Source organism: Trematomus bernacchii, unplaced genomic scaffold (assembly GCF_902827165.1).
Source record: "Trematomus bernacchii unplaced genomic scaffold, fTreBer1.1, whole genome shotgun sequence".
Taxonomy (NCBI): Eukaryota; Metazoa; Chordata; class Actinopteri; order Perciformes; family Nototheniidae; genus Trematomus; species Trematomus bernacchii.
In genome coordinates this window covers 432,347-450,600 of record NW_022987591.1, presented here as the reverse complement: position 1 = coordinate 450,600, position 18,254 = coordinate 432,347, and the positions used below count along the sequence as shown (strand labels likewise).

The 18,254-nt window shown below is 40.3% G+C and overlaps 2 protein-coding genes across 3 annotated transcripts in view; one reads left to right on the top strand and one right to left on the bottom strand.

The window, feature by feature from the left end:
* The window catches only part of col4a2 (collagen, type IV, alpha 2), a 54,342-nt gene extending 47,680 nt beyond the window's left edge, over positions 1-6,662 (bottom strand). For both annotated transcript variants that reach the window (XM_034129117.1, XM_034129119.1), the window contains exons 1-3: positions 6,500-6,662; positions 6,134-6,253; positions 5,998-6,049 (exon numbers count right to left, since the gene is read on the bottom strand). In XM_034129117.1, coding sequence (XP_033985008.1) covers positions 5,998-6,049; positions 6,134-6,183 — 102 coding nt within the window. In that variant the 5' untranslated portion in view covers positions 6,184-6,253; positions 6,500-6,662. The remainder of the gene's footprint in view (positions 1-5,997; positions 6,050-6,133; positions 6,254-6,499) is intronic.
* A 136-nt stretch (positions 6,663-6,798) lies between these two features.
* col4a1 (collagen, type IV, alpha 1) overlaps positions 6,799-18,254 on the top strand; it is a 36,628-nt gene continuing 25,172 nt past the window's right edge. The window contains exon 1 of the mRNA XM_034129120.1: positions 6,799-7,026. Within this exon, the coding sequence (XP_033985011.1) occupies positions 6,952-7,026 (75 nt within the window). The 5' untranslated portion in view covers positions 6,799-6,951. The remainder of the gene's footprint in view (positions 7,027-18,254) is intronic.

The following is an 18,254-nucleotide window of genomic DNA, read 5'->3' as shown; positions in this document are numbered from 1 at the left end:
GCGCTACGGCTATTGGGCCAACTCCACCAATCAGGAGGAGACAGCCACGGCCATTGCCGTTCGAAAGCGCTGGAGACGTTGTAGTACATATGCCAGGCCAGTAGATGGTGCTGTTCTCACAGAATCAGCCCTTGCAAAAACAGAGCTATAAATTGTCAAATTGAGCGAAATGAGGCATGGCTAAAATGCATGATCTGTTTGGTATTTTGAAAAAAAAAAAAGTATAAATATGCCTTATATAGGTATGGTCCTACACTATATTATTCAAATATAGCATGATAGGTCCACTTTAAGTAAAAATCCAACCTGACAAAAATTACGAGCAATATTGCAGTATTATACACAATGGCTTAATGCACAGAGATTCAAGAATACAAATGTGATTCATTTCTTGATCATTTCAAAAAGCTATCCAGCAAAAGTAAAAGCAATAGATAATGAAAGTTGTTAGTTGTGTGTGTGTGTGTGTGTGTGTGTGTGTGTGTGTGTGTGTGTGTGTGTGTGTGTGTGTGTGTGTGTGTGTGTGTGTGTGTGTGTGTGTGTGTGTGTGTGTGTGTATTCACATACAGTACTGTAGCAGGGCAGTGGTACTGCTGGCTGTCACACATGACTTAGGAAGCACATGAAGCATAAAGGGTGATTATACACAATCAAAACACTGGTATTCTAATATTCCTTTGCCCTGGGATATTGAACTCTTATATTACTTTCACATCGTTATAACTGCTAAAAAAAATACAATTATATGTTTTGATGTATGAGTGCTAAGAAAATAACTGATGGAGAGAGTACAAAGATGACTGTAACCACCCGTTAGCCTCAGAGACCACACAGCATCTTGAAAAATCCACTGATAAGCCCATGTGAATACTTTCGAAATAAAATATGAACTGTATATACTAATAAACACTCTAGACTTAGTTTATTTAAAGTTGTCCTTTAGACTGTATAGTGAGTGAACACTTCAAGGTATCTGGAGAGAGACCAGAACAGAGACAGAACATTGGCTGCCATCATTCCCTTAGACATCTAATATATATTTCCTTCTCTTTCTCATGTACAGTATGAACCAGAGTCTACATTGTGAATATACTGTACAACTCTCTGGAGAAGTGGAACTATGTGAGGTCCAGTAGGGTTGTAAAGAAACTCTTGACACATTTAACTTCACCCCGTTTCCTTTTCCTGTTTGGAGAGCTTCTCTGGATAGTCTATTTTCTCTAAGCACAGGATGTTTTCCATGAAACCAAACTTTACTTACCCCACAGATAAACAAAGCCCCCACACACAGCCCGTGAGAAATGTAGGGGCACACACTCATGCATCCTGACAATGACGGAGAGCAACTTGGGTGACTAATTCAAGACATCTTTCGGAGCCCCAATATAAACAAATCTCGTGCACATTTACTGACGTTTTACTCATCTGCTTTTAACATTGTTCAAAATTGTACATGTGTGCTTGTTTAAGAAGGCATTTTGTATCCAAATGGGGGCAAACAGCCAAGCTCACCAAGCCTTTCCTCACCATTACAATGCTAAAACCACAGACACTAATCAAATAATCACCAAGTCAAAGACCCATTTTAAACAGCTGTTCCTGAGGAAACAATTCTTAAGCGAAACAAAAGACACGCACAGTGTACATCCATTCACATGGGAGCATGCATGCACGTGCATCCACACAATCGTTAGGCAGTAAAAATGCAGAAAGGTCAGAGAGGTCGGTCTCTGAGGTGAGGGCAACACCTCAGTGGAAAATGCCTGTCGCCACACAACACACACACACATTATTGCTGGCACACACCAGTGACAGGGAAGCCCCACACATGGGTTTCTCATCTGAGGCTTCCTGCAGCACAGCACAATGGGCTCTTCCCCTGATTGTTACAGCCAGGCACTCTCTATATCACAGCCACTATTTTGGCGGGATGTTCTGGACATTTTTCTATCCTTATCACAGGCAGACATCTTCCCCCTCGCCCCGGACACACGCCTTCCTCAAACATAAAACAATCAAATTCAAAAGGTCAGTCACGTGTCGGCTTTCCATTACTGACCCCATCACACAGCACTCATTTACATTTAGGCTTATGCTTTGTTCTTTTTCCCAAATGAACGGCACAGATGTTTAACCAAGTAAACTGCATTTCCATCATTTGCATATTTTTCCTATTTTCTTAGGAATATTTATAACATACGCAGTTTGATATAAGTTTGCCTGAGTAGTTTCAATGTGAAACTTGCCAGAAAAGCACAAGGCAAATGCAGAAAAAACATTTATCACGATCATCCACTTAGCTGGTAATTGCAAAAGCAGATGTTGCTGCTGGGGTTTCAGGTACTGTTAAACATCTGTAGCCAAAAACATCTCTTCCATGGTCACAGTGCGGATTCCCACAACTCAGGAAAACCTCAGCCAGCATCATCCCCCTCATTAAACCACGCTCAAAGACATATTGAAATATATTCTCAAACACACAAGAATAAGAGCCTCTCAAAGGGTCCTATATGAAACATCCTGTTAACATTACGGCCTCAAGAGCCTTCCTTCCTCCGCCAATGGACACTGATAAACAGTTTTTGTGTGCAAGGTTCATGTTCATGAAGTGGGGTGCACATGAATAGAAGTTGTTTTACTTGAAATGTTAGTCTTGCCTCGTCATGTAAAATAAAAAGCAGGAAATCCAGAAAAGACAATCTTCTGATATAGCGAATAAACTGTGGCCAAGGCCTTAGAGATATGACCGACACACTTAAAAGGTGGGTTAATAAGCTTGTCATTTATGAAAGAACACAGTGAATTTCAGTGATTTTGGAAAATTCCGGTTTGCCAAATTTCAGGAGATGATAAATGTTTTTGTCATACAGTATATGTGACCAAATACATTTGTGTTGGTCGAACAATACAAGACATTTGAAGCAATGGGACACTTTAATGGAATGTAATAGAAATTGGTTTATTAATTAAATGTTCTGCAAATTGATTAACTATAAAAAACATGCTTAGTATGCACAACAATTTCAGGAACAACAATTGGTGAACACTGAGGAATTTCAGGTGGAAGTACACTCAGTCAAAACTGTGTGTCGGATGATTAAACTTGATTGGAAAAGCCATAATACTTGAACTTTTCCAACATTGAAAATGGGTAGGATGCTTTTCGTAACTTTCCGAAAGACTGACCTTTAGACATTCACACCCACTTCACACTGTGATGGCCAGCAGTGCTGAGATGGGAAAGCAATCAGGGTTGCTCAATCCCTTTTCTTTGACTCACTCTTTTATGTTTACAACTCCTTGCAACACTCTAAATGCTTCCCAGGAAAGAAAATATGTTCTGATGAATAGTGCTATCCCCACATGTAAGTGGTAAATGCGTAAGCCCTCTCTTCCTAAAGGTTGGCTTTTCACCCCGCCTTAACGTTCGGAAAACAGACGCAAACACATTTTCCCACCAATGTGCTTGAACAACATGCAATTTGTTACTAGTCCTACTCACAGAGGTAAATCTCACTATGGCAGAGTGAGAAGGAAGGTGACACTAATTAAATCTCACATGAGAAATATACTTTCAATAGGAAGTGTAATTCTAAATCTAAAACATGAGGTGGAGACGGATGGTGGGAAACATTTATCCTACAGAGAGGCTGGGGTCTGGTTCAAAGTACTGAAACTGTCCCGTGGGTCAGATTTCGATTTGATATTACACAGAAACACATTTCCTGGGAAGCGGCTTTAGAAATTCTGTGTCAGATGGGAAACTTCAGAGAGTGATGTTTGGTAACTGCTTTTGTCACCCTTTTGACATTAAAATCACTACCTCATTTCTCAGAGCTCATAACAGCTGAAACAGGATCCTTATTACCCTTTCAACAGCTTCTTTAATGAGTACAGATGTAGGTGTTTCACCAAACATGTATATGCTGGTTGTACTGTAGCCACACTCAGACTAACATAAACTCAGACAACTGAATCTATTTGGTTGTAACTTAAGTAATTGTATAATCAATAAGAGCTGTTTCTTCATTTGACAGTTAACAGCCTGCACAGAGCACATGGATGTTGCCAAACTAAAATTAGACTTCTGTCTTCCAGTATCACCGCCTTGGAGCAAAGCTGCACAATACACAGAGGAGCTGAGTCGGGTCACATGCTTTTAATTAAGGTTTGACCAAATCTGATCAAAGCAAGAGACAATGGGCCTTTTCATTACACCCAAGGAAAAATAAATGGTTTATCCGAGAGCCTAAAATATGATTTCAAATGTCTGACCAGACCAATGGCCATCTGATGTTGTTACAAGTTGCAACAAACAACAAAAGCAAAAAACACACTTGCATGCTGCATGCTCACAAACACATAAAGAGTGGACACATGTGCAATCTTATTTCCTTTCATCAAGCCAACATTTTTTAGGTTGATGTAAGGAAAAATAAAGTATGTCATGCAAAGTCAGGAGGTTAGGAGAGAGAAAGAGATTCATTAATTATTGGAGGACCATTTTTATTGGTATTCTCTTCTGTATTCTCTCTTTAACTTTAATTCAAGTGGAGTTTTTATGCATATAGGGAAACATAATAAGTACATTTACGTGAACAGGAAGGTTTAGTCCAAAGGATTTATTTATTATTTTATTTGTGCTTTTTGGATTACATCTTTGCACCTGTCACAGTTGGTTTGCTAGGGACAGCAACTTGTCATCAATCCAGTGTTAACATACCTTTAGACAGATTACACGTGAGTTGAAAGAGGTAAAGTATCAAGATCTAGGACATTAGCACATTGGGCTGCTGAAGGGACCTGACCTTTGACCTCTCACCAACTCTTTTCAGCAGGACCTCATGATGGTGAATCTTTCCTTGAGTTTGTATTCAAGGAAATATATTATGCATTATATATATATATATATATATAATGGTTGTGCAAGTTTCATTTTCTTTGTTACAAAATGTCCTCTTATTGTTTCCATGGACAAAAAGACGGAATCCCACACTGATAAGATTGACACTGACTCATTGGATTTGTCTAACTAAGACTGCTAAAATGTTTATTAGCTTCATCTGAATTTAAGACAGCTCTTGGATTAAGGACTGTGCATTTTGAACCCATTTCCTAAAGTAAATTGATGGGTCACCTTATGGTCAGTGTGAATAGGGGGAATGATTAAAGAACCAATATCACATGTCCACGTGAGAATTGATTTAAGACAGATTTGAACAACGAAAACCTCCAAATCATGAATATGGTTCTTCTTAATGCATACTGTATGGATTCATAGCTTAGGCTGTTGGTTTTGATTAATTTATGCACAATATGATCAGCGATCTCTTAAAATGTGCTCGAGACAGAAACTATATCAATCCATTACATAAATGTCAAAATGAACTTAAGGGCCACCATGCAGACATAAGTGAAGACTGTATTGTCTTTTTATAATGTAAGTCTGGTTCTTTAAACACTGACAGAAAGATTGACACATACAAACATAAAAGAATGTTGAGCATGCCTTTCTCATTAAGAAGTTATTTTGTATCATATTAGCCCAGCATGGCACATTTGTAGTAATAAAGATCAGCATTTTGTTGTCATGCCTTCAGAGGTCATGACCCCACCTTTCAATCACTACCAGGTTAAAGGTCAAGCAAATCAAAGCTAAATTCTAGCCTTATTATGATAGCTCATTTCTGTTTATCCAGTTTGCAAAACAAATAGAATGTCCTTATTTAAACCACTGGCATTTCAACATGAGCTATTTCACAACATTTAAACATGCTGTTTTTTACCGGCATGCAAAGCCAAGGACCCTCCTACATGAGAACCTCCCCAAACAGACACTCCCACGGTCTGCATGGGCATCTGCCGAGCAGCTCCCAGATACAAACCCAGCCCGGAGACACGTTCAGGTTTACGTTTTATAACTTCATTATCAATCAGTTTGCAAGTGAACGTTTACAAGCAAAACAAAATTAAAAACACGAGGGAGATAACACTTACCGCGTGCACTCCAGAGGCGAGGGTGGCAATGAAAAGATACAGAAGCAGCAGCCTGTAGTCAAACAAATGACAGTGTTAATAATGCTGCTAATTTATGAATATATGGAGATGATTTGCAGTAAAATGCCCCGCTCACCTCAGGTTCTTCAGTCCTCTCTCGTGTTGTCCTTGCATGGTCCCACTCATGCGCACCGCAAACTTCAGGTCCACTCCGCTGTCTCAGTATAGAGACACTTCTACAGCATGTCTGCCCGACCTGAGGCACACCAACACCATAAACGTCAAATATCACTAATGCTTGATGAGAGTCAATATATTTGACCCGCCTGGTTAGCGTCTAAAGTGATTTACAACTTTATCATTGTAACTATTTTGCTGAGAAATTGACCTCATTAGGTGCTCCGTATTAAACCCCTCTCCTGCGACAGTTGCAATGATACATCGTGTTTTCTCTTGTAAATGTAATTCATTCAATATCCGTTTGATAAAGTAATTTACTTACAGTTACCCCTGGATTGGGTGCGGTGGTTCGGTAGAGGAAATTGATATCACGGGAAGAAGATGCGCGGGATCCCGAGCAAAACAGTTTAAAAACAGGTAGCAGTTGCACCAAAACCTGCTGAAATATTGTCACAAAAACACACCAAAGTGTGCCGAGTAGTCCCTCTTCTTACGGAGAAAAGTCAAAGTGTTTGTTAGAGCAGGGTTTGAGCTCGTTTGCATGGGCGAGGGTGGTCGTTTTGGGAGGGGGGTGTGGTGCAGAAGAAACAAGACCAAGTTGCATTGATCAGAACCTCATAACGTCTCGGACAAAGATGCAGCCAAACGTGCTGTCCGTGCTCTGCCGATAAGTTTAACAGTTACTTGAAGAAAGAGGACAAGAAGCGGCACACAGGTGGTTGTTAGCGGACACTCTGCACTGTTGCGCACAAGGTAACCAGCGCGCACCGCACAATGCTGTTACCGTCCGGCACCCTGTTACTGCTGCTGGCGGCTCTCTACTCCACTGTGGACCTGACAGGGGCTGAGGTAAGTGGATGAAGCATTTAAAACACAGGGAGCTTAAAAGTATACTTGTGTCACCTACACTTTCTACCTGTTTAAGTTAAGGTGCGCAACTTTTAGACAGGAGGATCTTAGTTTGTCATAGTGTGCATACATAGTAAACTGTATGTCCTATGTATAGGCGAGTCTGTCTCTGGGCAACCGGCTGTGTTTGTGTCAAATTCAGTGTGTTTAAACATCATTAACTGTGATCATCTGTGATAGAGTTTTAGTCGTTGAAATAGACACATTTCTGTGTTTTATGGTTACTCTCTTTATTCCAGATTGTGTAGAATATATATTTGTTGTATTATAAAGTTGTTAATGTTTCTTTTTCAACCACTGAATCTACTCCAGTCAAAGTATTCCAGTCCAGCCTCTTCTTTTCTCTCCACTGCTGGAGGAGAAGAGAGACAGAGAAAGAGAGGGAGGGTGGGGCAGACTGCCTACAGTAGCTGAAGTGTGTGTGTGTGTTCGTGTGTGTCTATGTGTGTGTGTGTTACAGGGAGGTATGACGAGGTAATGAGGGAGACACAGATGTGTATGAAGTTAATCATTGGTATGTTTAGATAATCAAATAACCTTCATGAATGGGTCTCCTTAGAATAAAGTCTATTTGAGCTGTTATGTTGGTATGGTCTTTTTCCCGTAGTCCAGAAAGCCAGAGGAGATTTAACTATTTCTCAAGTTTGGCAAAGAAAATGTAGGGAATCTGATAAACTTTCCCATTAACATTTTGAATATTGTCTACTTATATCCGCAAGTCTGAGGCAAGTGGAACTATACCAGCTATGCTTTACATTAATTAAGAATTAACTATTTACATGAAAGCAGAAAGCAGATTTATTTTTATCGGAGTAAATGTTTGACCAATGTTATTTTCACAGCTTGAGTTTGTGTCCAACATTTAAAACAGAAGACAGGTACACTTTTAAATAGTTTTCCAGATAGAGTTTCCCTATTCATAAACTCCTTGAATTTAATGGAAAACAGGAGAACAACTGGGGCTCCAAACCTCCCCTGAGAACAGAAAGAGTTGAGAGGTTTACTGCTCTGTGTGTTGATCCTCATTTGGGCCGTTTGTTGAAATGAACATAACTACAGCGGTCACCTTCTGCTGAAAGGCTTGTCAGATGTGGGGCTTTATTTTCAAGCGTGGGTGGGGTTTGCAGCGGAAACATCTCTCACACAAGAGTATCAGAAATCCAGGTGAGGGGGAGTAAATCTTGGTGGACTGTGTCACATTCAAAGTTAAGGCTGTTGATCAGTTTGTATTATTTCACATTGCGGAAGATTGACACCCCTCAAGGGAGCCTGGATCATCATGTGGGGAGTTTCACCATTATTGCAACTCTGAGATGTCCTTATAAAGTGCCAACAATTTCGTTCATGAATGACTTGTGATTAACATGTTGACAAAAAAGATGCCAAAAGAGCTTTTGCGTGTCTCCTTCGCTGGCATCAAGCTGAGCAGAGTGTCTTTAACATTCATTTCCCCAGATGTTTGATCGACAAAACAATATTGTTTGCTCTTTTATTGGCAATGGAATGAATTGTTCAATGTAGATTAAGGTTAAAGAGCGGTTATGATTGCGGAGGTTGAGAACCAACGTATGAGGTTAAACAAATCCGCAGAGGAAACCTTTATCCACAGCCTGCCTCATTTAGAAGCACAAACACGACACAGACATAGGACATCTGGACAGATGAGGAGATTGGTGAAGAGGTGTATATCTGGGCTGAACATCTTGTTACTGATTAAATGACGCCACTAAAATCTGGGTTATTAAACATTCTGGATTTATTGTTGGCGGTAGTATATTTTCCTATCCACCCACGGGAGGTCCATAACAGGAAGTTTGTGTTCCTGTCATCCATCCAAAGCTGCACGGTGAACAGAAAGGGGCTTTCCTCATCACTTATACAATGACACACATACTTGGCTCAAATGCAGTCTTATACATTTCTCTTCTCATTGTCTTATTGCTTTTGTATCCTGCACCTTTGTTCATGTGGATCTCAATGTTTAGCCCATGTCTACAGGTCGCTTCAGAGTGTTTGTCTCTTCTTTGTCTCCACATACACAGTTACATGTCGTTGACTGAGTATCAGAGCATCCTGTTTGGGCTTCTTTACAATCAGTGGGGCTGAACGGTGGCCAGGAGTGAATATACAGTATAAACATTTCACGGTCCACCACTGCAATCACCATCAAATGTCATAACTCTGAGACTCGCATGGGTCAGGCTGACTTAAATAGAAAGATCATAATGAAAAGATAATGTCAGATTGCCTTTACCCACTACACTCTGTTTGAGAGTTAACCAACAAGCTAATATTTAGACCAATGTGACCTTTGCTCCCAATAATTTCACCGCATCATCTGTTCTTAAGTACATTTCCCCTCTGTTTATATAATATTAACAGAAAAGAGTTTCTCTCCCTTGGTGGTCATTTAATCAGAATGAGTCATTAGTCATTCCTAAAGGAGGAGGAGGAGGAGTATAGGAAGAAGGGTAGATTAGCAGATTCTTGCAGTGAGAGTTTGTGTGTGGGATGTTGGATGGAGGGATTGTGGAAAGGCTGGTGGGAATGACGAGCTTCTCCGTGCTGCCAGGTTCCTGCTCCTGGCCATGATGTTCCAGGGCAGTGTGAACCCCAGGGAACACAACTTATATACGGAGGAAGCATTACTGAGTCCTGTTAATGCCTGTACAGCCTGATAAATATGTTAATATTCTCCTTTATAAGCTAATAATCGTAAGACTTGATCTGTTGGTCATGCTGCCCAACATGCTGACAAAGCTGCCTGTGGTCTGGTTTGAGTGTGATCTTATTCACCCATCTCCCGCCCATCACCCCCCACAGAGACAACAGCTGACCCTGTTCCTGTGATTGGCCACCAACCAAGCAAAAGCACCTTGGTTAGGCAAAAACAGGATGACCCTTGTCCCCCAGAGTTATAAAAATGCCTACGTTTGGAAGAGTTGTGTATTTGTGTCCCTGTATTTTCACAGGCTCTGTCTCTGGGTGGCAAAGATAATTCTTCCCTGACCCTGATACTCAAGTAGCGAGGCAGGCATGCCCCACTCTGCCTGTGTGTGTTTCTGTGTTTCTGTGTGTGTGTATTTGGTCTGTACCAAGTGAGGAAAGGATTAACCCTTATGTTATATTTGGGTCTCCCGTGACCCATTTCAAGTTAAAATTATATAATAACTACGCTCTAGTTTTTTTTATCGGAACAAGGCTTCATGATATCCTCCACAACAGCTATATAAACACTACAAAACTGATTTTGACAATTTTAGCCAAGTCTGAAGGTCTCTTAAAAAAAAAAGTGTATAATTTGGTGTTTGGGTCTGTGTAGACCCAGCAGCATTGTTGTGGGTGACTCGAGGTCAAATTTGGCCCAATCAAGATTCATCTTTGACTTTAGACACCCCACCCCCATCCCCTTCATCCACTGTAACAATAATTTTTTCGCAACATGCACCTGTTCTCCCATCCCTCTGCCCCCCTCCCCCCACGGGAACTCGACCTTTCACAAAGAATATGTACACTAACCCCTAGTTTCCACCCATTGACTATAGAGTGGCCGTGATCTTTGCGAACGCCGCGGCGCAGCCGTAACGCGGCCGTAACGCGACGCAGACAGACCCGGTGGAAATTAGGGGTCACACTTGAACCTGAACACACACATGCACGTGTGCAATATGTGGTGTAATGTGTTTTGGGGCCATAAAATAAAAATAACAACAGGATTGTACGGTTATGAATGCATTATAAGTTAGTTATGATGTAGTTAAAACAATATTGGATGATAGTCATTATTTTTTAGTGTTTTGGACTGCGATAAATCATGGGTCAAAATTGACCTGCGAACACCATGAACGGTAACGGCCCCGTCCACACGGCGGCGTGCGTTGAAGCTTCAACGCTTCTGCCCATTCACTTTGAATGGGGTGACGTCACACTTTGCCCAACTGCATTGTGGGAGCGTCGCTTCGCTTTGCTCGCGTTGCTCGCTTCAAAAGTTGAGCAATGTTCAACTTTTGAAGCTTCGACGGAAGCGTCAGCCAATCAAATCATATGCCAGTACAAGCTCTAGCCAATCAAACTGCGTGCTTGTGTGTCCGGGGCGGGAGATTCATGTGATTGGTTGTTGGTCGAGCTTCAGACACGCCCGCCGGCAAGCTTCAACGCACGCCGCCGTGTGGACGCTGCGTAACAGCTTTCGAACACAACACAAGGGTTAAGTGGTAGATTTGAGTTTTTATGAATAAACCAGTTATTTTGTCCCACGCTAATATTTCCCCTCTTTAACTACCTTAGGATCAACTTGTGTTTGTCCTGGAGATCTGATACTTCCCTGAGGTGTATTGTTATGGTGAAACTGCAATTTAGCCGTTGAACTGTGAAATTGGTGAGTCATAAATGTCATTTGTGGTTTGGACGGAGATGGCGTAATGGATACGTCGGTCTGACAGGGAGGTGGGAGGTTGAGAGTGATGGTGGGATGAAGGGGGAGATGTTATGAGTCCCAGAAATGGAAGAATGTGGGTCGGGGTCCGAGATGATACCCCTCAGCAAATCTTTTAGTCTCACTCTCTTAAACTTGACCTGCCCTTCCACTCGCCATTGCCAAATTGTCCAACTGATGTAAGATAATAAAGACAGTGATGATACTGTAGCATCATTAGATTTATGACTTCAGTGCTTTTTTGTAGTTGTCCACATGAAGTGAATAGTTAGAATTTGGCTGTCTTTTCTCCCAGCTGTCCTATTTGTCAGTTTTTGGCCTGAAAGTCTTCCATTATATTGTCTCGCTTCAAAAACTAAGGACAGGTGCAAGATTAAAGAATAGTTTGTAAATGATCCCATAAACTACACAATGCTCAAGTGTTTTAGAAGTACATCGCCTTATAGACAACATGAGCTTCATTACAATATTTGCTTACTCTATGTATGTTGTTACCTTACAGGACAGTGTATTCTTGGGTATGGGTGTGTTTGTAAATACAGTAGATTTGTGTGTTTTGGCTCGATTCAATGACCTGAATAAGGGGAAGTTTTGCGCTGCCTTGATGTCCTGTCCTTTGTGAGACTTTGCACGTGTCAGGCAGAACAGTTTTAAATACTTTATAATACAAGAAGCTATCATCTTTTTTTTATCATATTCTCAATGCATGTTTACAATAATGATTAACTTTGATTCATGCTTGATTATCTGACAACAAGTGATGGTGAAAGTTGCCCACTAGAAGGTCTCAGATGTCAGACTCTTTCATGTGTTTAGTTGTTTCTGGTTAAAACTAAAAACGTACCTAGAAATGTTGCTGCTTTTGTATCATCATTATCTGCAGTGTGTGTGTGAGTGTGTGTGCAAACATACAAAATACCAATGATGGCAACAATCAAAACACACATTGGAGAGGCAACCTTTTTTTGATTAAAGTGCCTGTCTTGTTCCTCTTGTATCAATACACATGTTGAGCTGGATCCTCTCAGATACACATCATAGAGTTTGTGCCTTCTCCCTCTGCCAACAAGACATACTTCGCTTCATGGCTTGCCTCTATCATGCAGAAGAAGAAATGTTTTAAATAGATATTTCGAATGCGTTTTATCTTATTTATCTGACTGCAATGAAAAAACCTCAGGGTATCTGAAAGAAAAAGACTAATAACATATTCATCAAGTAAAGATAAAATCTGCAGCGGCTTAAATGAATAGCTCTCTTTTTATAACACCCTGCAGAACTGAGTGTTCCTGAACTAAAGTAACACCGGCAGGATAGTCAGGATGCTTGTTGTTTGGTAAAAGTGAAAAATCACAGCAGACAGTAGATTAAGTTTTAGCAACAACAAACAAATCTATGATAAACACAAGTGTTCAGGGATCTTGGTTGAGTTGTATATTGCCTGGATGTCAAGTCTGATAGTTGAATACGTTATAATTGTCTCTGAACTTTGTGAAAGTTTTCCTTTCACTTTCTTTTAACCTTTTTAGTAGTTCAGACATTAGAACCAAAATAACGTACTAAGAAGGATATTGCAGAAAAAGTGAGGTCATAGGTTGAGACATTACATAGTTGGACAGGTTTATGATGCTCCCCCGTTTTAAGATTACAATGTTGGACTTTTCCACAGAAGAAATAAGTGAACAGATTTGTTGGTAGTTAACTCACAACACATGCAACTATGGCAGCTTATGATGACTCCTTTTTTTGGATAAACTCACTTATAACTTTGAGACCTACCACGATCATCAGCGGTATTTGCTTGGGAATTACACATCACCTCAAACACAGTCTATGTTAAATGCCCCGTTCATTACACCCTCCTTCTTTTGTATGACCCTGTCCAAGTAAAATCTCAAGCTATTTTTTTTGGTTTGAAGTCCATGCTCACTTTCATATCCTTGCTGACGTACCTCACTCATTTTAGAGTTCAGATGAGAGAGCAGGGCTCGTTTGTGTGCTGTGTGTAACTGATGAAGTTAGTGAAGGTACATTCTACCAGGAAGCTGGATGTCGCCAGTGCTGAAGAAAGAGAGACACTTACAGTAAGAGCACATGATATTACAGATGAACCGGGCACATGCTTCATATTTGTCCGTTGTATGTGGTATATATAGAGTGAGGCGCCTTTCAGCAAGTATGAGCATTACATCAATGGATACATTTATTATTTCTGTCAGCTGAACATGACAGTGATGTCTCAAGTGGTGCAATCTGAGTTTTAACTCTGTAAGTGCCTTGAAACTGTCAATGCAGACCTCACATATTCCTGCACAGCCTTAACTGAGCTAGAGTTACTCCGTATTTTCACAAGACATGGTAGTACTGAAATGATAGGACACTAAATGTACAAAGGAGGATTGATAGAAATAGCAGATCCGACTGTAATTCAGAGGACCTGAGAGTGCCTGTGTATCCATACCTAGAGCTTTGAACCTATTTCCTGGAAGAACAGATGCTTTATCCATCTTTTCCTTAAGTTGCTGCTGGCGTTCATGCTCTGTAGACTTGCTGGACAATGAGGATTGTCATTCAACCAAAGGATTTAAGAAAAAAGAGCATAATCAGATAATGTGGAGTATAGGAAATTAGCTAAGCTAGTCACATCCCGTGGTTCACATCAGGGAAAGAGATGTGCTAATCTTTCATTGCTGACTCCAGGGGTAGATTAAGACATGTTTAACTGATATGAGAGCAGATCTGTTGTCAGGGTTCGGCATCTCTGAGGCTGCAGAATGGGAAAATCTTTAAGTTACAGTTTCCATATGTCCAGACGGAAGTTATGCAATGTTGATGAAGGAGATAAGGCTTGATATGGAAACAGGAGAACAATAGAAAGCAGTTTTTTCTATTAGATAGTTATCATCTGAAGTGTATGGTAATGGGCCTAAAGAGCTCCATTACAGTCCCATTAGTGTGTTGCCAACTTGTAAGTTAAGTGTGGGGATAAAGGCCGTCTTTCTCTTGTCCCTGGAATTTCCTCTTGCTCTAACATTCTTACTCTGTAGTGCCGCAATTATATGTTTCTGATGTCAAGTTGAGGGGTAATTTCCTCATTGGGAACAAACAACACCAACATATGTGAAGCATGCAGAAATTGAAAAGCCTTTGTTAAATAGGATGTACAATAGGGCTTACATGCTTCCTGTATTTGCATACTCCCTGATGGATTGTATTTCCCTGTATAACAGTGATGGTGATGCATCTGTGTATAAAATACTAACACAAATATAACACGTGTTTTTTAAGAGAGAGATAAAGAGACTTGATATTTGTATTTAGTTTTTACAGGATGGCAATGTTGGTCAACGATACAATGTTGATGAATTGTAATGAATATGTTGAACCTCTGACTTTTCCTCCATGGCCTCCATGAGGTTGATATTTTGTCGCTTTTTGTAAAATGTTTCAGCAACCACATTTTTCGTGATTCAGTCAGAACTCTTTTTGTCCAATATTTTGGTTTATGGCCAAATAACCCAAAAGCTATCAGATTCCTATCACCGTCACATGTGCTTTGTGTTAAGTGCTAATAAGCAAATCTAAGTTAACATGCTAACATTTTATTATACCAAAAACAATCTGCGTATTAGCATTGATAGCATGCTGATTGCTAGAATTAAAAGACTGGCTGTATCTATCAGTACAGATCCATGCCTTTGACTGCTTTTAATGCAAGTGTATAAAACAAGCAGGATAAGAAAACTGGGGGAAAAAGTGAGTGTGAGAATATTCCAGGCTGGATGTATTGAGTTGGTACAAGTCACAGAGGTCATTCCCTGTCCTCACGCTGACGTTATCCCAGATACCAGAGCACTCTTGAGAGAGACGCAAGGCTGACCAAACCCCTTCTTGTCTTTGTGAGCATAAAAGGCAAGGAAGAGGCCTTCCTCCTTAGAGAAAGAATGGCTTCCGAAATCCTACATCCTGTGGCACAGTGCTGCACATTCACAGAGGAGCAACAGGCCGAGCTGAAGTCCTCAGAGCTGTGCTCTCGCTCACATGAACTCAACCAGCCATTTCTCAGAGAAAACAGACGTCTTTACAAAGTAATTGTTTCTTTCTCCCCCCATCTCTCTGTTTCCACCACCCCTCACTGCCTCAATACCAGATTTGTTGCAGAGAAAAAATGCGAACTCTGTTCTAGATTATTGTCAGATATTAATTATTGCACAGGCATCCAAGGCTGTTCTGCAAACAAGAGAAAGTATTGCAGAGAGAGAGATTTTCAATTTGATGTCTGTTTGTAGCCTACTGATCCTGTTCCTGTAGGATTTAAGAAGAATGTCTTTTTTTTCTTTCTGGAACAATAGCCGCTCATACCAGTGATGTGTGGGCATGAGAACAGAGCCCTGCACACAAACCAAAAAGCCTGTCTCTCCCACTGACTGAAACAACACAACTGTAACAAGATAAATCTCAGTCAAGTTGCCAGATTTCTAATACACATATTTTCTATGAGAGAGACACACAGCATCTCCTGCATTTGAGTACTAATGTTTCTTGTATCCTTTCGTAGAGGGCATAATTTAATCAGCTGTCTTTGGGTGGTGTGCTTGAGTGTGTAATGTATGTGCGTGTTTGTGTAGCAGTTAGCGCCGGAAAGTCGCCTCAGAGGTCAACAGCAGTCTTGCTTAATTTGTTAACAAAGTAACATTTAATTCAGATGCAAATTAACACTGAAGACTGAAGAAGAGTTATCAAGATGACCCAAGCTCTGTTTGGATGTCTAAATCCCCTCTAATGGCCTGGCTGAGGTTAAAGGTCAACAGGATGAGCCTGTGAGGGTCATTTGTTTCTGGTCAGGATGGGATGAAGATGGACTAGTTGATTAAGAGAGGTCAGGGACCTTTGTAATATAACACAGGATTATTGTTTAGAATATGTTTGAAGCACTAACTTGCTTTGGAATTTTTCTAAGAAAATGTTAAGTGAAAGTACACCAATTATGTTTGCTGTTTCTACAGATTACTAAAGCAATTTCAATAAATAAAATGATATTGTTTAATTGAATTGGTGATTTTTTGGGGGCTCTAATCTAAACTGTTTCACAATCCCTCCACGTCCTGTTTTCTTAACATGCAAAGCGAGTTATCGGCAGAGAACTGTTTTCTTGGACCAGCTAGCTCTTGAAGATCAGCCAATTCCAGGGTTTTCATATAACCATACACACATACAGTACAAGTGAACAGTCAGACACACACAAACAACATTGTGCCGACCAGCAAGTCCTGAGAAAATGTCTAAAATAATTTCCCCATTTTTTGAGTTAATTTGGCATGTGGGACTTCCTGTTTCTGTTCTGATGAAGAGGACTGCACAGTGTTCTGTCGTTATGTTGCATGTCTGCTGACATGTTCAACAACTTTTGGACTCCCAGAGGATAAGAGTTGTTTGCAGTTCGGTCTATAGTTGGCCACCGAATTATAGTAGCCACGACTTCTGTTAAGTCTCCCAGTTTGTTGAGATTCTGAATTCAGGCATAAGCTGCATGGTGTTGATAAATGGGAGACATACTTGTTGTTTCTATTGGTAGGGATTATTGGTAGAGGTATTGGCCTGCATGCTAAGGCATGTGTGTGTGCAAATGTACATTCCTATATTTAAAATGTTGCCTAAGTATTGCATTCCATATATTTACTTATAGTTATTTATATAGTTTGCTTTTTCCAAGGGATAAAGATTTCCTCCTAAATCTTTATGCTATTACTTTTTATTTCTTTGTTTTCATCAATTATATGTGTGTGTTTCTGCACATGTGCAGCTTTGTGCAGACATTGTTTGGGCCTGTGTGTGTCGGAACAGCTTTCTGCCAATGCATCTGTTTTCGGTTAAATAAGCACTGAATTATTTCTGTGGTGGAGATGAGAAAAAGCTTTGACACTTGGAAGCATGTAGTGAATTGAACAATGTGACACAGTGTGCCATCTACTGAACATTAGAGTTGCCAGTTGACAGACTTTGTACCTGGCAAGAAAGTTACTAACTGTTTTTCCAAAAATGTCCAACTATTTCTTAAAGTACATCCAACAAAAACAAATGTTGCCTGAGCCAAGGACACTATGATTTCGGTTCATTTTATCTGTTTGTTTTTCAGCAGGATAACCGAATAACGAAACTTGGTCGAAGAGTGTTGAATATCTTGACGGATAGTACACAAACTTGGTTTAACAATTGTTAACATTGTGAGATTGACCTTGTGTGATGCATTCATGGTTGTAACGGAATAATCAGATCAATTAGTTCTGACTAATTGCCCCTGAGGTTGGCAAAGACTTTGGTTTACCTATTTACGGCTCATGACTTCTAAATGCAGGCAATGTCCCTAGATATAACTATTCTTATGAAATCAATAACAAAAACATTTCAGTTGGATATTCTGGTCTATTAGAATTTAATTTAAAGGCTATATTCCTTCCCTGGATTTACTCTAATGTTAAATGTTGCTTTCATATAATAATTCACTAAAAACTAAAGAGAGTATGAAATGTATTCACAGAATCAGGCACAGGAGCACTTAACATGACAAATGGTTCTGCTTAAAACGATTTATGTTATCTTCTTGGAAATAAAAAAGAATGTTTCACATCATACCAGTCCAATTATATACACACACACACACACACGCACACGCACACGCACACACACACGCACACGCACACGCACACGCACACACACACACACACACACACAC